The sequence below is a fragment of the Mus caroli genome, unplaced genomic scaffold (assembly GCF_978045245.1).
Source record: "Mus caroli unplaced genomic scaffold, Mus_caroli_1 scaffold_5, whole genome shotgun sequence".
Taxonomy (NCBI): Eukaryota; Metazoa; Chordata; class Mammalia; order Rodentia; family Muridae; genus Mus; species Mus caroli.
In genome coordinates this window covers 62,884,453-62,909,272 of record NW_028227260.1, presented here as the reverse complement: position 1 = coordinate 62,909,272, position 24,820 = coordinate 62,884,453, and the positions used below count along the sequence as shown (strand labels likewise).

Genomic DNA, 24,820 nt, shown 5'->3' with positions numbered 1-24,820 from the left:
AAACAATCCAGATGTCCCTCAACAGAGAAACGGATACAGAAAATATGGTACAGTTACACAATGGAGTACTGCTCAGCTATTAAAAAAATGACTTCATGAAATTCACAGGCAAATGGATGGAACTAGAAAATATCATCCTGAGTGAGGTAACCCAATCACAAAAGAACAAACATGGTATGCACTCAGTGATAAGTGGATAGTAGCCCAAAAGTAGTACAGAATACTTAGAATACAACCCACAGACTGTAAGAAATATAACAAGTAGAAATGCCGAAGTAAGGAATTTTCATTTTCACTTAGATAGTGGAAAGAAAATAAATAATCACAGGAGGCAGAGAGACGCAGAGGGAAGGAGGGACCTTGGTGTGTGTGTGGGGGGGGCGGGGGGGGTGGACAGGATCAGGTATTGGGGTAGTAGAGTTCACCTTCACACTTTGTGAACTTGATATTTATGAAACAATCTCATGGATTTAATTTATATATCTTTCAAAAAATGTAGCTGTATATTTAAAAAAAATACTGGAATTTTATGCTTCCTCTATTGGCACATGCGTCAGAAGTACTCCTTTTGCTTTGCATCTTTTGTTCAAGACAGGGTGTCTCTATATAGGCCTCGCTATCCTGGAACTCACTGTGTAGACTAGGCTAGTCTTGAATACAGAGAGCCACCTACCTCTGTCTAATGAGTGCTGAAACTAAAGGCCTGTACCCCCATACTCAGCATAAACGACCTCTTTTTCATTTTATAAAATAATTTATTTTTTTTTAAATTTTGTCCACATATGTGTTCTGACTGCATATATGTCTGTGAGGGTGTCAGATTCCCTGCAACTAAAATTACAGACAGTTGTAGGCTGCCATGTGGGTGCTGGGAATTGAACCTGGGTCCTCTGAAAGAACAGCCAGTGATCTTAACCACTGAACCATCTCTCTACCCACCATAAATTACTCTTAACAAATTAGAGACTGAATTCCGTATGATCCACAGAGCTTTCGGGGGATTTTCTTGTGTATTTGGAGAGGGGTGTGCTGAAAATCATGGTAAGGGTACTTCTGTTAAACATTATTTCATTAGCCAGGGGGTAGGAAGCCAGCCAGGGCTACACAAAGAAACTCTGTCTTAAAAAAAAAAAAAACAAAAAAACAAAAAACAGAAAAAACTTAAAAAGCAAGCAAACAAAAAACATTATTATTGCTTTAAGTTTGTCCCTTGAGTTTAGCACTGATAGCAATTTTAATTACAAGCATTGCAACTGTAAGCACAGTTATTCTGTTCAAATGAAAAACTAAAAAGAACAAACAAAAAATCAAACACCATGGAAAATTACTAAGACCATATTCATCAGAAACAGAAGCTGTTGACGACGGAGAAGATTAAAACACCGGAATGTATTTGTTACCTGTTAAGTGATCTAAGTAGTATTGATAGAGCTTGCACTGAATAGCAGTCATTCTCACAGCTAACACATACTCATGTTTTGGAGGTAAGAACTTTGTTAACGCGGTGTAATCTTTCCTCTGCAATCAACAAGACAAAGAGAATGCGAATCAATCATCTCCATAAGGAACCAGAATGAAGTGCTTGAAGAACAGTGGGATTCTAGAGGTGAAAGACACATAGTCCATATCTTTTTAAGGATAGTTTCCCTCTCAATTCTTAACAGGTACCACATATGATTATACTTAACATATTTCACGTGACTAGATAATATGTTACACTGCCAAAAAAACATATTGCAACATGACCATCAGGTTTTTGTTTTTGTTTTGTTTTGTTTTGTTTTGTTTTGTTTTGTTTTGTTTTGTTTTGTTTGAGACAGGGTTTCTCTGTGTAGCCCTGGCTGTCCTGGAACTCACTCTGTAGACCAGGCTGGCCTCAAACTCAGAAATCCGCCTGCCTCTGCCTCCCAAGTGCTGGGATTAAAGGCGTGTGCCACCACCACCCGGCGACCATCAGGTTTTAAATTCAAGTGGTCATATCATCATTTTACAAAATCCAAGTTTTCAAGATGGTGATCTCTGTATTTTAAAAGAAGTAGCACAAATCGGTGATGTCACAAAGTCATGTGAAAAGCAATACTGTCAAAAGTAAATTGGTTTTCACATAGGAAATCATAGGAATCAAAGTGTCATGTAGCCAAGTGTTGAAGTACATGCCTGTGATCCTAACACTTGAGAGGCTGAGGAAAGAGCATCAAGGATTCCAGGCCAGCCTAGGCTACATAAAGAAAACCCATCTCAAAGGAGAAGAAAAAGGAATAAAAACTCCACAAAATCCAAATTCTAATACAATCTGAGTTGTATGCCAAACATTAACTTCTGAAGCAATGTTTGTACCCTCTGAGAAAATAAGAAATGTATAAAACACTAATAAAATAATTTTGTTAGAGGGACAGAAAAATCCCACAAATACTAATAATTATTAAATACAGATAACAATTTAAGTAGAAAAACCAACTTACTACTTAGGTGGTAATAATCATAAAGAAGAGAAGTACTTAATAGTACATATAGCCAACATGTTAAAACATGATTATGTTCTATGATAACACTAAGGACAGCCTTTTTTTTTGTTCCGTAGAACATTTTTGAAGCTACCTTTAGTGTTAGTGTCTTAAGAGAGAATATAGATCTTGAAATCTCTGAATTGTTAGCTCCATCTCTACATACTTACCTATCTGATATTCACTGACAGTCTTATTTTAAATTACATTATTAACCTGTTCAGTACATACCCAAAAGTAAGAAAACTGGTGTATGCATGAGTGCATGCATGTGTGTGTAAAAGGATGTATGTAAAGAGAGTGTGAGTGAATGTATGGGTGATGTATGTGTATGTGACAGTACTCACGGAGAGGCCAGAGGCCAACTCTCGGCGAGCCAGCTTTTCTCTTTCCAATTTTACATGGATTCCAGAAATTAAACTTGGGTTGCCAGGCTTGTGCAGCAAGCACCTTTACCCACTAAGCCATCTTGCCAGCCCCTAAAACTGTTAACAAGTACATGTTCTTAACAAGTACTTTAAAAATGGTTCCTCTCTTAAGTCATACTAGCCTCTACTACAGCTATTCAAACAGTAAGGTTCTGAATACCATGTCAAGTATACATAAGAATTTCTTAATCATAAACAGCTTTGCTCTTCTTCAGAACCCACTGCTCAAAGAACGTAAATCAAAACATGAACACTGCAAAATATGAAGAAAGTGTATAGATCAACTATGTTCTTAAATTGTGAAAGGTATTACAAATGTGCATAATTGGTGGATCTTTAAACCAATGCAGAGATATAATTATGAAATTAAAAAAAGAAAAGAAAACAAAGTAGCTCAAGCCTAAAGTCAAAAACTGATTTGGGACTCCATTATCTCCGTTACTGTGGAGCATCTCTGTACCTGAACACATCCGGCTAACATCTCATAGAGAATATGAGCACGTTTTTTCATCACTCTCACATCTACCATGGTAGAATCTGCACACTGTCCATTTTGGATTGGATTTATAAATCTATTCCTGAATTCCTTGATGGATCCAAGCAAATTTTCCTTGATAAAGTTAACCATGCAATGATCTAAGAGACAAGACATTAATTCATTAATAACATTAATGATAGTAAGACCCAGAAAAACTCTCTAAAATATTCCTAATGCCAAATGCTCATCTCATAGAAGTATTATCAGGAAGGGAAGTGGAAGGGAATAAAGAAGACATTTAGTATAAAAAATGCTTTCAAATCTGATCTAGAACTACATAAATCGTATAAGAAACTGAAGAGAGCATCCATAGATCCTAGACCTATTTTGTTACAGCGCAGTTGATACTATTCATAACACGTAAAACATAAAACAAGTATACATAAGTGTAAAGTGGACATAACTGCATTGATGATTTTATGGTCAGTGAGAGCATCTTGCAAAGAAAATATTAAGTAACACATAACAATAATAAAAATAGAGGACAAGCTACTGTATGTAGGTAAGATATATAGCTAATTCAGTTCTTGATGCGGCTGCAGAAGGTGCCATCAATTGTCCTATATGAAACACAATCACAATGTAAAATAGCATTTCTGTAAAAGGAGAATAGAAGAGAAATAAGGGAAAACAATGAACGAATAAAAAGCTGAAGACACAAGAAAATGTGAAACTCTTAAAAAAAAGAAAGAAAGAAAATGTGGAACTCTTATGTTAGCAATTGTAATTTGCTGAATAAGCTCCTGTTCCATCACATGACAGTGAGAGGATGTCACAAGGCACTTCTCAATGTATCTCACTTTTGTCCTCACTCTGAGCAAATGCTACTCTGGGAAAGATTTGCTAGAAGTTTTTTTTGTTTTTGTTGTTGTTGTTGTTTTGTTGTTGTTCTCATCTCCACTTTCTAAAATGTTCACAATTGGCATTTCTTTTTTATTTTGATTTTTGCAGCAGGAGACAAAGTCTCACTATGTATTACTGGCTATTCTTGGACTTACAGAAATCCACATGCCTCTGCCTCCTTAGTGCTAAAATTAGAGGCATACAGTATCAAACCCAGACTCTGTATCCTTACTGGTACTTCCTCCAAACTGGAGATATATATATATATATATCCCTATTAGACCTATTGAATAACCACATGCACTTTTTGTATATTTTGAAGCAATCATTAAAGAATTCTCATACTTTTTAAATATTTCTTTTCCCTTAGTTATATCTAAACAATGACAATGGCACATGTCTTGAGAGTGGTTTGCTACTCCTATTTAAAATGCATTGCAATTGAAAAGCATGTTGTTCTTTAACCGAAGAATCAACTATACATTATGGTCAACAAACAGAAGGAAGAGGAAATGGCCAAATTTACAAACACGTACCAGTCAACGCAACACTGACATTCTAAAGCAGACATGATATTAACTCACATTCAATTAGGTTATTTTGAAGTGGTGTTCCTGTTAAAATAATCCTCCTCCTTGATTTTATAGAGTTCATAGCTTTTGAAACAGCAGATGCTTCATTTTTTAGAATATGGCCTTCATCACAAACAACAAAATCAGGGCCTATAAAAATATACATAAGAACAACACTTAATTAAAAGGAAAAAAACTAAACAGAAACAATAAAACTAAAAAGGTTGCTCATGGAAGTAGATATGGTTCATCATTTTACACTGCTGATATAGAAAGAAGACAAAGCAAAATCATTAGAAACACATTCATATTCTATGTGCCACTGTGCAAGACTGAAATGGGACTAGTTAGTATTAATCAAGTCCCCATAACCAAATATTAAAGTACTGCTAAAGATCTACAAACCCTGTAAAGACTTTACCAACACAGCCAAGCACAAACCCTTAGTCCTACCATGAAAGGAGACAGAGGCAGACCTGTTCTACAGGGTCCCAGGAGAGCCAGGGCTACAAAAAGAAAACCTGTATCAAAAAGCAAGTACAAAAAGGATAATGAAATACTAGTGAAGATTATCCTCAACATATTTGGGTACTTCATAAAAGAAATATCTTTTAAGGGACTTAAATAACTTTTAGGACTATGATAAGTTAGAATCATTACATAATAGCATTTATAACAATTAGAAGGAAAATATCTCTGAAAATAATAGTGACATTAGATTACATTAAAATTATTGCCTAAGACACCAAAGAGCTTAAATATACATGAAAAGAAAACTATCAGATGCTATAAGAAATAATAGAGGGGGTTAATGAAGAAGCCACTCAGTGGTTAAGAACGTACTGCTCTTCCATGGGATCTAGGTTAAAGATTAGGATAAAGACTTCAGGTTTTCCTGTGTCTTTCTAAGGAATTATTTAAAAGGAAGGAAGCAGACAGTATTAGTAAAATACAACAGTGCTATAAATATTGTTCATACATATACACACAGATTTTGTCTTCTGAAGCGGAAAAACTGAAAAATATTCTTCTGCCTGGCAGTGGTGGCGCACTTTAATCCCAGCTCTTGGGAGGCAGAGGCAGGCGGATTTCTGAGTTTGAGGCCAGCCTGGTCTACAGAGTGAGTTCCAGGACAGCCAGGGCTACACAGAGAAACCCTGTCTCAAAACAAAAACAAAACCAAAAAAACAAAAAACAAAGCAAAGCAAAACAAAACAAAAAAAGTATTCTTCTAAAATCACTAAAGCAAGAGAGACCAATTGAAGTAAATAGGAAAACTCAAAGACATTTAAAGGCCAAATAAATGTATAATATTACAGTGTATCTTTTTTGTTTTTGTTTTGTTTGGGGGGGGATCTTTTTCAAAATGTTTTAATGCCACCTATTGGTATGATTTTGACAAATCAGAGCCAGGGCTAGAGGTGTAGCACAGTGGTAGAGTGCCCCACCATCAAAAGCAATATTGAAATGGCTGGAGTCACTACAACACTTGTAGAAATGATTAAGTGCCAATGCAAAGCCAGAGGAGCTGAGATCAGGATGTATTACTAACAACTTCAGTCAATCTAAATAGCTGCCATACTAAAATCTTCCCAGTTTTCAGGATTCTGACCTGAGAAGCTGCTTGGCCTGCTTTAATCCCTCCTGTCTATGACTATAATGCCTCAAAACTGCTTGTCTGCCTCTGACATAGAGCTCTGATTCTAGGCTAGGATATTTCTTCTATACAAACCCAAGCTTTCAAATACTCAACTGTCATATATATCATTAGTACAACCAATTTACATGAAATGATAGAAATCGCTTGAGAAGAAAAGAAATTATTATTTCACATTTCTCTTCTAATAAATTTAGAATTTATTGATGGTAATTTAGAACATATTCATGGAAATGGATTTAACATATAAGTTATTGCTACTACAAAATCTTAGATATTATGCTTTAATATATTACTCTTGCTATATGTTTTACATGACATTATAAGATGAGTATCTTATATGAGATTGCAATACAATCTTAAGAGGATAGGGATAGGGCCAGGATCAAGCATTTAAGTCCAGTCTAGGCAACAAAGAAACACCCTGTCACAAACAAATACCATATAGCAAAACAAAAATGTGGAGACCAAAGGATTTTTGAAGTCAAAAGGAAGAAAATTTTGGTATATAATTTTTAAAGTTAATCAACAAGAAGACTGAAGAGATGTCTCAAAGGCTAAGAGCACACACTGCTTTCACAAAGGACCTAGGTCCAATTCCTAGAACCTATATGGCAGGTCGTGACTATCTGTAATTTTAGCTATGGTAGAGCTAGCTCCCTCTTTGGGCCTCTTCAGGCACCAGGCACACACATATGCACAGATACACATGCCCACAAAACACGTATTTAAATCTTTTATAATAAAAAAATAAAAAAATTAAACTAAATATGTCCATTTTGAAAATAAGGTCAGCATTGTATCAAATAAAACTATATCTAGAATTTTATTGTATTGGTTTTTAGAGACAGGGTTTCTCTGTATAGTCCTGGCTGTCCTGGAACTCACTCTGTAGATCAGGCTGGCCTCGAACTCAGAAATTCACCTGCCTCTGCCTCCCAAGTGCTGGGATTAAAGGCTTGCGCCACCACTGCCCAGCTAGAATTTTATTAAACAGTCACCATAACCTAGTTTTAGGCTACATGAAAAAACAAGCAAAGTAACAAAAAAGAAAAAGAAAGAAAGGAAAGGAAAGGAAAGGAAAGGAAAGGAAAGGAAAGGAAAGGAAAGGAAAGGAAAGGAAAGGAAAGGAAAGGAAAGGAAAGGAAAGGAAAGGAAAGGACCCCATAATCATTTCAGATCAAGCAGGATACTATACACCTAACTCGGCTGGACTGGTGCCTGGAACTATTCTCTGTGAAGCTAAACTCTATAGAAGGCTCCTTCCCTGCTCCTAAGAACTCTGGCTGTGCTCTCAACTGCTACTAGCTTCTCATTGGACTTTTTTCCAATGGAGGAGCTAGAGGAAGTACCCAAGGAGCTAAAGGGGTCTGCAACCCTATAGGTGGAACAACAATATGAACTAACCAGTACCCCCCAGAGCTCGTGTCTCTAGCTGCATATGTATCAGAAGATGGCCTAGTCGGCCATTGTTGGAAAGAGAGGCCCATTGGTCTTGCAAACTTTAGATGATTCAGTGTAGGGGAACGCCAGGGCCAAGAAGTGGGAGTGGGTGGGTAGGGGAGTGGGGGGGGGGATGGGGGACTTTTGGGATAGCATTGGAAATGCAAATAAGGAAAAGAACTAATAAAATTTTTTTTAAAAACTTACAAAAAAAAAGGAAAAAAAAAAAAAAAAAAAAAACAACCTTGATTTTATGGTGACCTGTCTCTTTACCTCTATTCTCTGTCACATAACACTAATTCTTGTTCCTGAATGTTTTGGGTGCCTCCTCTTAGATCTGCCTTCTTATTTAAGAGAGGCAATGTCTCTGGTGATTAAGAAAACAAAAATTCAAGAAGAGGTTACTGATGAAGTGGCAGCAAAGGTAGAATGTGCTCGTGAGTTAAATGAATTAATTAGTAAATTGTTAGCCAAGATTAACCACTAGGAGTCAGAGACAATGTTGAAGAACATCAAAAGTAATGGATAAAGGCAGAAATATATTGGAATCCTATTCTAGCCTCCAGTTTCCAACAATATTCGGACTAATCTACATGCTATTTTATAAAATAAAAGGGGGCCAGAGAGATGATTCAACATGTCAGAGTGCTCAGACCCTGTTGCAAATTCCTGAGCTCTACACCAGCCAGCAACCCAATGGTGGAAGAAAACTGCCAAAGTTTTCTTCCTCTACACACACACACAAATATTCATTTCTGCTCATTCCCCACCCCCATCCTCCCACACTCACTCTCTTTTTAAAATATTAAGATGAAATTTAAAAATAAAATAAATCATGGCATCTTAAACGGATTCTGGAATCGAGTGTCATCTTGCATCATGGATTCCAGACACTGAACTCAAATCAATAGGCACACACAGTAACAGCTTCCACTCACTAATCTACCTTAGTATACAACACCCCCTTTGTGGCTGAGATACTCATGTGATCTCCCCGCCTCCACGTCTCAAATGCTAGGATTCCAGAAATGATTCCAGAAATCCCTAACCATGTAAAGCATCTAACCCTTCTGTAAAGAGTAAATCAAGGGCAGAGATGTAACCCAGCCATAAGCCTTGGATTCACTCTGTAGTACCACTTCACCACGCAAATGAGATGTTGTGGTACATGCCTGTATTTTCATCACTCAGGAAATGAAGGCAGACAGATCAGAAGGTTAAGGTGATCCTCCGCCTATGACACATAAGGCCTGGTCCAATAGGAAGGCCTACAATTATAGGCACACACCACCATGCCTGTTTTTGTTCTTTTTTTTTAAAGATTTTATTACTTATTTTATTTATATAAGTACACTGTGGCTGTTTTCAGACACACCAGAAGAGGGCATCAGATCCCATTACAGATGGTTGTGAGCCACCATGTGGTTGCTGGGAATTGAACTCAGGACCTCTAGAAGAGCAGTCAGTGCTCTTAACCTCTGAGCCATCTCTCCAACCTGTGCCTCGTTTTTAAGACTATTGTTTGTAAGTGTCCCCAAGAAATCTTGTGACAAAAAAAAAAAAATCTGCTGAAAATGCTTGATACCATTCAGGAGTTTACAATTCTCTAATAATACATCAACCATAGATCCCCAAACACTGAAACTCTGAACAGCTAGCAGCATTAAGGATAGTTTTATATTATTTAAATTATCAGTATGAATAATAAAACCTCAAGGACAAAGGAAACTGTTACCAAGTACTTAATAATAAATGTCCAATTATTTGTAATGTTTTTGTCTGTTTAACACAGGATTTCTCTGTGTAGCTCTAGCTGTCCTGAACCTTGTTCAGTAGACCAGGCTGGCATCAAACTCAGATATTGGCCCACTTCTGCTTCCACAGTGCTGGGATTAAAGGGGTGTGCCAGCCAGAATGCCTGGCTCAATTAGAAACTCTTAAAGATAAACATAAAATTTCAACTAGCTTCATAATGTCAGAACTAGTAGTAACATACCTGGGTCAACTAACGCTTTATTAAATATGTCTTTAAGTTTCCGACTCTTCACATTCCTTCCTTGAGCAAGGTTTCTGTACATTTCATAGCCTATGATCATAACACCACCATCTTCTTGCCATCTCTGTAGCATATAACTTCTCTCCTGAGGACGTTTCACAGTTGCTAACTCAGATACCTTTAAAAATAAAGTTCTAAATATTACCATTAAAATGTGCATTAGGAATTAAGACAATTCTTTCAGAATGAATATGAATCTCATGTTATTGTTTCAATAGGAAACATTACTAAATGTTACCTCAAGTTTTTCATCATCATTTAATCCCTCCTGCCACTTCTCAAATTCATTCATCCAATTCAAAGCAGTGTTAAGAGGACAAACCACTAAAGCTGTACTGAAATCCAATTTGTCACACAAAAGAACTGTGTGAAGAAAACTAACCACCTATAAGAAAGTAAAGTTACATGTTCATTTAAATATCCACAAAAAAATTTAAAAATAAATTTAAGGAATCATGACTTATTTTTACATTAAACACTAAGCCAGCCAACTAAAGATCATAATTTCCAACACACAGAAAATACAAGTAAAGAAAATATAATATTAAACCCAGTCCAAGAAATGAAGCAGCTTTAATACTAAAAAAGACTTGACATTCTCATTACCATCAGACTAATAAAAGTTGAAAAATAAGTTAAATTCATACCTGCAACCACACTGCTTCAACTACATCAGCATCTTTGCATAAACATTGCTTTTTTTGTACTCTATCAGAAATGTTTGTGGGTTTTTTCCCTTTTATTTGAGATTATAATACACTTGTATCATTTCCTCCTTCCCTCTCCTCCCTCTGAATTTTCACATACACCTTGTTAGGCTCTCTTTCCAATTCATTGCCTTTATCCCATTAATTGTTATTATAGACATAATTCATAAAATTTCATTCTCCACCACAATATTCAATACTTGAGAAAGAATCTTGTCATTCTTTTTTACTGCTGAATCTCCCTCCACAGCCTACCTAAAACACAGCAGAATCAAATATATGTGCAAAAATGGATAGGTTTATTTCCTATAGCTCTTACCTGGAGGGTCTTACCAAGGCCCATGCAGTGGGCAAGAATGCATCCTGAACCTGGAGATTTCTTTGTCTTTTCCACAGACTCACAGCAGCAATCCCACATAAACTGAACACCTAAGAATGAGAAACCAAAACTTCCAAGAAACAGCAGAGTTTTATTTTGTTTCTGAAGATTTATTGTAAGTACTCTGAGCAACTGAGCCATCTCTCGAGCACCCAAGAAACAACACTTGGAGCTAAAAAAAAAAAAATCTTAAATGCAATCAGAATTGTTTTTTTCTCCTTAAGTAAATCAGAAATAAAACATAAGCACACAAGATAAGGGTGTCTGTCCAGTTACGCTAAACTATCACGTTTCCCTATAGCTTGGGATGGCTGCCGAAGACAGAAGAAGATTGGAAAACAGAAAGTGTCCAGGAGTAGAAACAGAACAATAAGAGGGGTTGCTAATCCAAGATGCAGAAACTGTTTATTTCCCTTCTGAAGCACTTCATACACACGTGTAAAACTCCACCAGTATGTAGGGTAGCTGAAGGAGTTTGTAATACTAATGTAGGAAAACCAATTTAAACACTTACTTGAAAATGTTGAAATGTCACTTCCCAAAGAAAGCTTTTGGTTAACTGTGCTTAGACCTAAATGCTCTAGCCAAGCACTATGTAGTGTATCTGTACCTGCTATACAGATTCCCACTGTAAGTAGTACCTCTTGCCTACTTAAAACACTACACTTGCAGACACCCAACTTGTTCTTCCTTACTTCCTTGTGAGATCTGTAACAGCTGGAATCATATCATTTTTGTTCAACAATGTATCTCCAGTGATTGGCAAAATGCTAGGCAAAAAAGAAGAAAACAAAACATAGGTAAAATTTAGCTAAAGTGATTGAATCATTTAATAGCTTCTTACCATCTACTTGATGGGGTTTCAATTTTATAACCATGTTTCTATGAACCTGCACTAACGGTTCTTTGGTCTCTTCATTTTCATCTAAAACCAATTTGGTTGTTATTGGACACTTAGTAGGAGAAGCATCCTCAATTTCTATCACCTACAAAAAAAAAGAAAAAAAAAAAAGGAGTCATTGATAGTTACACTCATAGATTTCTTTCAAGCAATGGTGGGATATCAACCTTAACAATATAGATTTTCCAAAAACAGACTCAACTATTCCTACAGAACACATCCAAAGTGAGAAAAATCCAGGTTTATGTTTTCTAGATAAAAAAAAAATCCTACATGGATTTGAAATCACTATAGTAAACCAAGAAATTACCTTTGACCCATGATAGCAAAACCAATAAAAGAAATGTTTGTGTGAAGGATAAAACAATAGTTTTATAGTTGATACAAAACCACAAAAACGAAGCAAATATTCTTGATTTGAAAATTGTCAGGGTGGGGTGTGTCTTGGTAGTAGAGAAGTTGCATAACATGTGCCAGGCAAATGTGTTCAAATCTCTACAGTAGAAAACAAAACATTTTAAGTGCCAGAAATGGTCACACAAGCCTATTTTCATACTACTTGAGAGGCGATGACAGGAGAATCAGGAGTTCCAGGACAGATGAAACTATATATTGAGTGTGTCTCTAAAAAATGAAAACACTAAAAGCCTTGAACTGATAATCTCTCTCTCCCCTCCTCCTCCTAAATGAGCCTGAAGCAAATTTAAGAAACTATGCAATTTCGTGTATAAAAGATTGTCAGGGTCTCTTTAAAAGGCTGATTTTTTTTAAAAATCGTGTCATCAAATCTAAAAATTACAAATTAAATCACAAGTTTCTAACAAGTTATATGGATACTAATTTTACAAGAAATTTAAACTGAATAACACACCAAGGATAATACTGGGAGACAATATAGTTGAGCAAAACTACCATAGGAATTTAGGTCCAACATCATTTTATCACGCTACATAAATTTTCTTAGCTTTGGTTTCTATACTTGAAAATATGTGAAGTATTTCAAGAGCCCTCAGGAGTACTGTAGAAAATAAATGAAGCAAATACATTAAGGATTTATCACACAAAAAGAAATATTAGTTATTATGTCCTAGCATGGATGATGTAAGACATACCACGGGGGGGGGGGGGGGACTAGAAAAAAAGTGAAATTTCTTAAATGTCTTGGCCTGTTTGCATGCCATGGTGGGCATATTAAAATTGCACCAGGATTCTTGCCTTCTGTTATAAACATCCTGTATAATCTGTCCTACTTGAGACCTACAGAAACCATTTGATACGGTTCCCAGATTTGAATAATCATCATTTGATTCCGACTTATTCTAAGTGGTCTTGACATAACAAAGTTAGCTCTCCTATGGGCAGCAAAAGTGAAAGCAAAATGCCAAGTAGTAAACAAGAGAAGCCACATAGTAAAGAAGGGGCTGAATTTTCTAATTCTGAGAAGCAAAAAAAAAAAAAAAAAAAAAAAAAAATCCTGTCACTGAGTTATGTTGGGAAAATCCTACAAATTTAGATAAAGTAGAGCCCTGGTTAGTCCCTTAAACTTTAGTGAAACACTGAGCAGAGGATGGAATAGAGCCTTACCACTCCCAACTTCTCTAATAATTGTAAGAAAATAAATTTCTATCTTCAAAGAGGTTAAGTGTATGCTAATTTGTTCCTACACGGGTGAAGCTCTTGATGTCTGCAACCCTTTTCCTCAGGCACTGCAAGTGACTTTCTGAAGTCACTGCAACCAGTAAGTAAAGTACCAGGGGATGTGGGGACTCCCCTCAACCACAAATCTCAGTGCTCTGCATGCTTCCTCTACACTCTGATGCAACAGGAAACAAAGCACAGAGTGAGCACTCTTCAGAGGGAACACTCTTCAGAGGGAGCACTCTTCATTTTGGACCTATGCTATTCCTACATACATACAGGAACTGGCCACCGGAGAAAGAACTTAGGCAGCCAGAGTACTAATGGCACTGACTATTTAAAAAGGGGAAGTTCTTTTTTTTCATGTAGTAAATTTTCTATATTAAATTCATACATTAATATTACTTTTACATTAATTTTAACTTCAGAGCTTACTCTAAATCATTATCGGTGCTATCTTTGTTCCTGTGGTTCTTAGTGGAGAGGTAGTTGACTTAAACTTTTTTTTTTTTTTTGGAGACATGATTTCTCTCAGTAGGTCTGGCTGTCTTGAAATTCACTCTGTAGACAAGGCTGGCCTCAAATTCACAGAAATCTGCCTCCTAAGTGCTTGGAGTAAAGATGTGTGCTACAGCACACAATGGCTTTAACAGATTTTAAAAGTATTCCTATATCTGGTTTGATTTTGTGTTCCCATTAACTTGTCTTTGAGTGTTAATAAGGAATGAGCTCACCAGAGAAGGGCACTCACATAGAAAGGGAACAAGAGTATCTGTCCAAAGAGATGTACAATCATAACACAGAGCAGTGAGAATCATGTGAGAATCATGAAAATGCAAAGCAAGACAACTTAAAAAACTTCCCCAAAATCCTATTACTTGAAGGAATAATGTATAATATCATGTTGTACTAATGGTTAAAAGATCCTTATCTCTCTAATGGTATAATCTTAACTACTGATAAAAGATGATACCATTACTGGGAACTATCCCCAAATAATCTAAAACTAAGTAAACACATTACTTAAATCTAGCACTGTGAGTATACATGAAGCAAGGATAGTAGAGAGATGACTCAGAAGTTAATAGCACACACTGCTCTTTAAGAAGAGAACCACTGAGTCCCTAGCACCCTTGTCTGTCAATAACGCCAAGCATTAGCCTTCCAGCACATCTGACAGTATCATTAGGCCTTAATTGGCAACCACCAACACATATGAAACAAACCCACATGTAGACAAATAAGACGCCAGACAGAGAAACACACACACACACACACACACACACACAAAATACATGTGTGTAATTAAAACAGAAATAATGATTTTTTTAAAAATGGAAATATTTAATAGATATAAAAATGAATTTCAGTGATAGCCGGATAGCTCAGCAGAAAAAGGTACTCTCTATCCAAGCCTAACAACTGACCCACATAAAGGCAAAAGGAGATAACTAATCCCAAAGTGCCCTCTGATACATATATGGATGGGCACCACGGCACATATTCACAACCACACATACAATTTTAAAAATTAAAAGGAAAATTTACAAAGAAATTATTTTCCTAACTATACTCCAATAATTTTGGTGATCATACAAGAGTCTCAAGTGTTTCCAAGTACCTAATTATACATAGACTAAAAAGCAAAGCATACTAGCAATGGTGTAAAAGAACTTTACCTAGAAATCTGTAGTTTATTAAGGCATTCAACTCTTGAAAATCTGTATGCATCTATGACACATGTCTATGAAAGAAAGTTATATAGCAAATTGAAAGGTTGGTTACCTCTCTTAATTTCTCTCTTTCACGTTCCCTCTCTGCAATACGTTTTCGCCTTTCTTCCTCTTCTTTAAGGGCATTCTGTGTTTCTGTTCTTAGTTTATCATCTTTAAGAATCTTCCGAATTTTCTTTCTGCCTTTTCCAGGTGACTTAGAATCATCATTTTCATCTTCCTCATCTTCGTCCTCCTCATCCTCATCCTCCTCATCCCCTTCCTTTTTTTCTTCCTCAGAATGGCTCTGTGAAATTCAAACACAGAAACAAAGAGTAAAAATGTGCTGAATTAACTTCCTGCTGTTTATGGAATGTGCCAATAGAGGTAGAAAAGCTTTATTAATTATATCTAGAAACAAAGACATATTCAAAACCTCAATAAACCTTGACAAAGGAAAACAATCAGGGCAAAGGAGTCAAATGGGTATTTATTTTTAAAACTTACACATATAAGTAACAAAAACATGAAAATAACTCCGGGTCACTGAAAAATAAAATTCAAGACTGCAATATAATATCATTTTATATTCACTAAGAAAATGTATAAAAGTAAATGTGAGGTGGTACACTGCTTTTAAGAATGCTAATTGATGGAACCAATATAGAAAATGTAGGGGAAAATCCTTTAACATGTAATTATTTGTATGGCCCAGCAACCACAACTTGTATGCATACCAAAAACAAACATTTGAATGGTAATTTCATCATCTCATAACTCAAAACAATTAAAAAAAATAAGCCATTAAGGACTGTGGGGCTAAAGAAAAAACATCAAGAAACAAACAAACAAAAAAGACACTCTCCCAAGTTTTAAAGTTAAATAAAATAAAATCAAATATAATTACTGAATAAAATTGAAAGAGAAAATGTGTGAATTATAATAGAAGCAAACAATAAACATCACTCCTGCCTTATTTTCACTGGAGGAATCCTCTTGAACCTTAATGCGCCGTCTTTTCTTCTTCTGTTTATAACTCCGCTGATTTTCCTCCAATTCTGCTTTCTTTGCAGACCTGAAGAAAAGTGTAAATATAAAACAAAATGCTTCCCCAAGTGAGTCACATACTACTTTGGAAATAGTACATGCCAGGATCAAGTGTATGTTGTGCACATGCTATGGCGCTGAGTAGCAAACATAGATATGGACAACACTTTCCATCTTAACATTTTCTACATGTATAACTTAGTAGTGTTAATAACCCTGACCATCGGGGTACTGCTCAATACAGATAGCACGTGCAGAGCATGCAGAAGACCTTGGAGTTTCATTTCCAGCACTACAAATCAAGCAATTAAAAAAGTAATGAGGGGTTAAAACTACAGTTTATGTATAACCACGAGGCACAGAGCCCTGTGCCTGCCACAGCATACACTGGGTCATCTCAATACCCAACAAGTAAAATTAAGAGTAACAAAGCTCAAGGTCCTCATGACACCATAGTAAGTTCAGGGCCAGTAGGCCAAACGATATAAAACAGAAAGGGGGTGGGGGAGAGAAGGGTGACAATGGCCTGGGCCTGTATCTCAAAGGGTAGAGTCTTTGTGAATAACACAGAAGCCCCTGGGTTCTATACAATAAGTATAATTACTTGTTTTATTGGTGTTTATTAATATATTTTCACTTATTCAATGTAATGGATTTCATTTCAGAGACACTTTATTCAAGCATATCATTTTATCTGAACAAATTCATCCCCGATCCTTCTTCTCCTGACTTATTCTTTATTGTACCTGTGTGTGTGTGTGTGTGTGTGTGTGTGTGCGCGCGCGCGCGCGCGTGCGCGCACACGTGAGTACATGCAGGAATCAATTCTCTCTTTCCACCCAAGCAGTCCGAAGGATCAGGCTAATTAGCAAATATCTTTACCCAGTAAACTTTCTCATTGGCACCTCTTCCTCTTTTATAAATTAATTTCAAATCAACATATTATATATTGTACTTACTTAACTTTATAACTTTATTTGCAATCATAGTTATTTTTCAAACAATTTGAACATATAGTCAACTCATGTTAATTAATTCCTAACATTATACAGAAGGCAGGGCCACAGCAAATATGCAGAGAGAAGAGGAAAAACCAGCAGGAAATGGTTGTCTCCTTTCACCATGTGGAAATAAGCTCTGATCATCAGTCTCAGCAGTGGGCAGCCTGACTTATTGGGCCATCTCTCAACGGCCCAATTTCCAACATTGGAAAATGAAACAAAAGTGTGTAATACTAACCGTGTTCTAGGCCGCTGTTCATCCTCAGATTCACTGACTTCTTCGCTAACTCCTGACTCCTGAAAGTCAGTGTCTTCCGAATCCTCACTGCTCACTTACATTTAGACAAAATAAATCAATTAGAAAATACTTTTCAAAAGAAAGAAACTCCACTTAGTAATTTCATATTTAAACATTAGAGAAGTATATAGACCACCAGAGGTGTGAGTGTGTGTATGCGCGTGTTGGTGTATGAATGCTTATTAAAAAGATAATAAGCACCATTCAAACACAGCACAGTGGCACATACCTTTAATCCCAGCACAAAGGAGGCAAAGGCAGGCAGATCTCTTGAGTTCAACAGAGAAACTGTGTGTGTGTGTGTGTGTGTGTGTGTGTGTGTGTGTGTGTGTGTCTGATCAGAAGATCTAAAATGCTCCAAAATTGGAAGCCTATAACTATCAAGAGGTTCCACGAGTGAAAACAAGCTTTAAGCTATACACATGAGGTGCAGATGACACATAAATCAAGGTTGTGTGTTGACATGGTCCCTTCCCCAATATATCTCAGTATGTATATACCAGTCTTTCACAAAAACAGAAGGCATGTGCACGCATGCATGCGCGCGGCGCACACACATACACACACACCCAAAACCAAAGCATTTCTAGTAGTAACCATAGCAGATACATTCCTTCCAGACATAATCATAAAACTACTTCTAAGCTAAAATGCAAGTATTTAGTAGTATATGAATTTAAAAAATGAGAATTAGCCATACATAAAATATGTAAGTGATAACCAAAGGTAAATTAATCAAAAAACTAGGTGTGGCTATTCAAACAAATAAAACAGGCTGTTGGAGATAAATAAGATGATTATAAACTCTCTGCCAATGAGGATAATTACAAACCATCTGCAGAGACCTAAGAACTCTAAAAGGAAAGCTATAACAGGTAGATTGGAGGTTGAAATCATGACCTAAATAATGACTTAGAGAGCTAAGGGGAGGAAGACAGAAGACAGAATAGCAGGTGCGTGTCATGGGTCACTTTCTTCCTGTCTTCTTGTTCAGATTAGCTTTTTGTTTGGTTGGTTGGTTGTTTGGTCAACTTGACATAAGTTTGAGTCACTTGGGAAGAAAGAACTTTAACTGAGAAAATATCCCCACTGGATTGGCCTGTGGGTAAAACATTTTCTTGATTAAGAATACACTGGGGAGGGGAGATCAGCCCATAGCAGAAGGTGTTGCCCTTGGGCAGGCGAATCTGAGTTACAGAAGTAAGCAGATTGAGTAACCCGTGAGGAATAAGTAAGCCAGTAAACATTTCTCTATGGCCTCTCCTTGAGCCCCAACCTCCAGGTTACTGCACATCTTCCCTCAGCGATGGAAGTGACCTGAGAGTTGTTCAATGAAATATACCCTTTCTTTCCCAACTTGTTTTTGATCATACTGTTTATCATAGCAATAGAAACCATTAAGACACTCCTGGTTTTGAGTGGAAGACAGGCTAATTTCCAAAGCTACAGAAATTATTGATGGCATAAATGTTATATTTTTCTAGTCATGCATGGGGAGCACACATGAGATCAGATATTGTGACTGAGTGTGGAGGGCACCTCTAATGCCATTCCTCTTTCATTTCAGCATCAAGGCTGTCACAATTGAAACAGAATAATTCCAGAAGGCCAATCTTTGCGGCAGGGCACATAGGGCAAGCAAAGTAAGATGACTTGGATCATATTCCATAGCCTGAAAGTAAACTAAAGCAGTGTCCGAATAAAGATGCATACACATGGGAAGGACACAGAATCCAACATGATGCTGAATGATCAAAACAAAGCAATTCCTAATTCAGTGTTTGGAAACATTGATCACTTCTTTGTGCTGGGAAACTCTAACCTGCCCTCTTCTAGATCATTATCAACTATGCAGACAATTAGTATAGTCAGACTGCAGTGCTGTCGAATAGAAAAACCTCCTTAAGCTTTCCTTTCTTTGTTCCTCTCCCCTTTCTTACCTCTAATGCCCACTAGTCTACTTTATGAAATCAAAACCTTAGCTTCTACATGAGAATATGCAATATTTCTCTGTCTGGCTTATTTCATTCAAAACAGTGTGCTCCATTTTTTTGGATTTTACTACGCCCCATGTTAGTCCAAAGAGAAAACTATCATATCGATTATTTCTGTATTCACAATACTTAATATGGCGCTAGACACAGGTAACCACTTGAAATGTGAACGATTCATCCATACAGGGCAGAGTGGCATAAACCATAATCTCAGTACAGAGGGTCATCAATTTGATGTCATTCCGGCTATAGTTATAAGACTCTGTCTTAAAAACAGACAGAAATAAAACAAAGGACTCAGATTTCCAATACAAGGAAAACATAATTTGAGATGTTTTACATATCAATTCATCATCGTTCAGTAGGAAATCACCGATGTACCGATATTCATTTAGGAGCAATGATTAAGTGTCTCAACACATATACTCAAATTTCAATATGAGAACTCATTGACAAAAACCAGTATTTTTTTGACGTTCACAATTAAAATGTCTTACCCTTCCTTCTATTTCTTCCTTTGGCTTCTTTATGCTCTTTAGGCTTTGTAGTTTTTTCTTCTCCAGATTCTCCATCACTCAAAGTCAGTTTATGCCTCAAAAGCCTATGTCTATATCTTGGCTTCTTAGATTCTTCAGAATCGGAATCGGATTCAGAGTTGACTGGATTCAGGGCTTTTAAATAAAGAAAATACATGTAAGAAGCACTCTTTCAAACGACTTTCATTGAAATGATTTTGAAAACTATTCTGCGGATTTACAATTGCCATAATTTAAAGAAAAGCTTCTTGGTATCTCCAAGCTGTGCACCTTAGTATCGCTGCTAAAAACAGGTAATCATTTCTTAGCCTTGGTTACTGAATACGGGCTAGGTATCACCAGTGCGGATCATCTGAAGCATGAAACGTTTTCCTTACAGTTTATTGGTAGGAACTGAAACAACTACAGTAACGTATGCAATTATCATAACATAATCAAATGAGTTGGGATAATAAAGATTGGAACATTTTTTTTAAACCTCAGATGGCATTTCCTGAAATTTCCTAGTCACACATTCTTCAAAGAATGAATGGCTAATAAATTCAACTCTAAAGAACATACCTAGCTGCTCTCTGCGGAGTTCAGCATCATCTGCTGGAGATTCTTCACTCTGTTTCCCAATTCTTTTTTTCCCTCCTCCATCAGGTTCATCATCTGAAGATCCATCCTCATCAGAGGAAAGATTGGCTTTAATTTCTTCTAAAAGCATCTTCTTGGCAATTCTGTAGAGGGAAAAAACAATATAAAGCTATATTTGGGGGGGCTGAAGTACACTGAATTAAAGACAAAATCTCTGTATCAAAATAGGAATAAATGTTATCAATAGATTTTATACACAAGTAATAGACTGGCAGGAACCATGTTTTAACATAAGCAACCAATGAACAAAAATGTTCACTGTACTTATTTCAATTCCATACAAATCTTCAATATACTGAAAACTTTCAGATATATTTTATTAATTATTTTGACCAACTGAAAGTTGATGCTACCATCCTCCAGGAACTACCATGGGGAGAAAGGCTAACAACAGTAAATTCATTTATCCAGACTAATGGCATTCCAAGATAAAACGCCAAAGGAGAGGTTTTATTCAACAGGAGAACAAATTCTCAGGAAAAAAAAAAAATCAATGTATAACAAACCATTCTCTAATAGAAAACAGCATCTCCAACTACAGAATATGTTTAGACCTTAATCTCAATTACACCATAATATGAAGGACTAAAGCAAGCATCAAGCTGGAGCACAGAAAGGATAGGAGTGCTCCTTATTACATGGGCAATGAACACAAATTATCATAAATGAGTGTAAGTTTCAGAAAAAATATAGCACAATAGCTTTGCTCACACAATTTCTCAAAATGCTTCTCAACTAATTTGCTAATAAAAAAATGCTTAAGGAGAAAATACACCATCTAGTATTATCCTAAAAATACACTCCTAGGAAATTTCTAAGTTTGGACTAAAGAAAAATTTCTCAAAATGTACAATGAAAGCAATAATGAAGTTTTTGTAAAAGGCAGGATCACAGACCTGTCTGAGTATCCTTTTGCCATGAATTTATAAATCATAGTAACTAATAAAAGGAAACTCTGATAAAAAAACTCACAAAGAAGGTAGCAAGATCCTAACAGCGTGTCAGGATTTAACATCTGTGAGATAGGCATCTACTTGGCAATCAAGTCTGACCAATCCAGAGAAGTTGATATTGCTGGGCCTATGGAACCTTTGTTGGCTTTTTTTCCCTGTTGTTTCTTCTGTTGTTGTTTGGTTGGTTTGTTTTATGTTGCTGCTGTTGTAGGTTTTTGAGACAGGGTACCACTATATAACCATGACTGGCTTTAAATTCACAAAGGTCTGCCTCGGCCTCCTGAATGCTGGAATTAAAGGTATATGCTACAAGGCCTGGACACCTGTTATTTCTCAGTTTGAAACCTTCCTCTCCAGGCAAGAGAGAGGAGTTCACAGATAAGAGCACTGACTGCTCTTCCAGAGGTCCTGAGTTCAATCCCCAGCAACCACATGGTAGCTCACAACCATCTGCAATGAGATTTGATGCCCTCTTCTTGTGTGTCTAAAGACAACAACAGTGTACTCATATGCAATAGATAGATAGAGAGAGAGATAGAGAGATAGATAGAGAGAGAGAGAGAGAGAGAGACCCTTCTCTCCTTTTCTTATCATTTCTTCATTTCAATCAAGAATTCACCCCATGGTAAGAAGTAGTAATATATAGATACATAGTAAAACCTCTGTTTTGACAAACATAAAATTTACAATCAAAATGCAGAGCAAACACACCTAGGATGAAGCAAAATAGAGAATCATTTCCATAAATGCTTATTATATGTCATTTTGTACTTTCTCGTAAGATGTCACAAGAAATGAAGTAGATGAACATGACTTTGCTTTTCTGGTAGCTTCTGTTCTGATTTGTATTTTAATTGAGTATAGATACTCATCACTAAAGTTGAGAAAGCAAACTTTGCTGTTACACATGTAGATGAGTGGTGTTGGCTTATATTGCATATAGTAAGCATTTTATGAACAGTAGACTAAAGGTTGCATTATCTTATTTTGACAAAAAAAGGTAACAAATATTTACTCTGATCAGTTTATAAAATAAAAACTATCTGATACATTTTACTCCTTAAGACAGCGATTACAGAATAAAAGGAAGTCTTTTAAAACTGAATGAAAGGATATTTATGGAAAAGTTACATACTGTAACAGTACTTCTCATGAACCAGGAAAATCTTTCTTAAGTTATACTAGGTAATGCATTCTAGATAAATGTGTCTATATGTATAAAGCCTGTATATGAAATGTTGAGTTTTAGATTAGATAGAAAAAACTGTATTTCACTAGAAGCTACAAGATTTATACCATCATTTGTATAAGGCACTACAGAGACAACCGAACTACATTCTGAATCTACTTACTATGTCAATACAGTCATCTAACTACAGTTTGTGACCACAAATTCAAAACTCTTTTAAAAAGTTCAATCCTAACTATAAAGACCTCACTGATAACTGTAAGCAACCACATAATTTTCCTTCTTTCAAATTCTAGATTCTTAAGACTATGTCTAACTGGGAAGTCAGAATATATAAATCTACCTGATTAACTCTCACTGTCTAGTGAATATTAATATAAATAATGATACAATATTACATAATAAATTGTACAATAACAGAAAATCAAATAAAATCCACACATTAAAATGACAACTTGCCAACAACCTCCAGTAATGGTATATGTAATATGGGAAATAACTATAGTCACTTTAGAAGCAAGCAAACCACAAATTTCAGAGAATGGTTGCTTTTCTCCATAACTAGCTTAATCTAGACTAGTGGAGACTTGTTCTTTTACCAAAGGAAACTCTTATTTATAGCAAAGGTTACTAATAAAGCTGATTCATTTCCCATAAATTACAACTGATGAGACCTGGAGAAGTGAGACAGCGATTAGGCATGGGTACTGTTTGTCCGTAAGATATGAATTTAATCCCAAGCACCAACATCAGGCAGCTGCTCACAACTATCTGGAACTCTAGCACCAGGGGGCACCCAACATCCCTGGCCTATGCGGGCACCTGCACTCATATGCACATACCCATATAAAGATAGATACATAATTAAAAGTAAATTTCAAAAGCAAAACTCAATAATAAATGACAGCTATAATCCTAACCTATAACAGAACCTAATTTAAAAAAAAAAAGGAAAAGCCGTGCGTGGTGGCACACGCCTTTATTCCCAGCACTTGGAGGGAGAGGCAGGCAGATTTCTGAGTTTGAGGCCAGCCTGGTCTACAAAGTGAATTTAAAGGACCTAAGATCTGTCTGCGGCCAACCTTCAACCTGAGTAGTCAGCAAGCATGCCAAGGTGAGATGTGTCCCACCTACAAAGCCCGCTGTGAGATGCTTTAAAGGGAAACTCCACTACCTTAACTCTGGAGTCACGGGCCACAGAGACTTCAAAGACATCATCACTTGAGAACCAGCTGAGGCTGGCAAAGCATCATTTTGGAGGCCTCGGCTGAACCCATGCTGGTATGCATGTGATGGATGTATAGTCATGATCGCTAGTTGATTCTGTTTGCTCTGAAATTTCCTTTCTTGAGGCTTTCCAGGATGTTTCTGGGAAACTCATTCAGGCAACAAGGTACTGCCCCTGGAATCTCAATGATCAAAATTATATCTTGGGAAAGGTAGAGCATCCAAAGCAGTCAGGACTCTTATCAGAAGCATTAAAGGCACAGGCCATGCCACTCTTGTGGAGGGAAACCTGGGCAGAGCCTCTTATTTCCTGAAAGGGAGGGAAGGGAAAGGGGAGAAAGCAAAACAATATGGGAGGGAGAGTAAAACCCCACAAACAATCAGGCTGATGAATGAGAGAACAGGACCCCAAAGTCCATACAAACTAATTCTTCTGGATAACACAGTGAACACTAAGATAATGCCTTATTACACCTCATCTACTGAAGAGAAAGCAAAATTAAGAGGAAATGACATAATAACAAACAAGCAATCAGGAAAACAAAAGTCAAAAGTCAA

The 24,820-nt window shown here is 36.5% G+C and overlaps 1 protein-coding gene across 14 annotated transcripts in view; it reads right to left on the bottom strand.

Annotated features, from left to right (window-relative positions):
- Atrx (ATRX chromatin remodeler) overlaps nt 1-24,820 on the bottom strand; it is a 132,652-nt gene that overhangs the window by 37,720 nt on the left and 70,112 nt on the right. For all 14 annotated transcript variants that reach the window (XM_085838057.1, XM_085838060.1, XM_085838056.1 and 11 more), the window contains 12 exons: nt 20,816-20,976; nt 20,216-20,389; nt 17,665-17,758; nt 16,351-16,453; nt 15,452-15,685; nt 11,972-12,113; nt 11,068-11,177; nt 10,280-10,426; nt 9,982-10,159; nt 4,898-5,035; nt 3,393-3,568; nt 1,401-1,518 (listed from right to left, as the gene is read on the bottom strand). In XM_085838057.1, the coding sequence (XP_085694183.1) occupies nt 1,401-1,518; nt 3,393-3,568; nt 4,898-5,035; nt 9,982-10,159; nt 10,280-10,426; nt 11,068-11,177; nt 11,972-12,113; nt 15,452-15,685; nt 16,351-16,453; nt 17,665-17,758; nt 20,216-20,389; nt 20,816-20,976 (1,775 nt within the window). The remainder of the gene's footprint in view (nt 1-1,400; nt 1,519-3,392; nt 3,569-4,897; nt 5,036-9,981; nt 10,160-10,279; nt 10,427-11,067; nt 11,178-11,971; nt 12,114-15,451; nt 15,686-16,350; nt 16,454-17,664; nt 17,759-20,215; nt 20,390-20,815; nt 20,977-24,820) is intronic.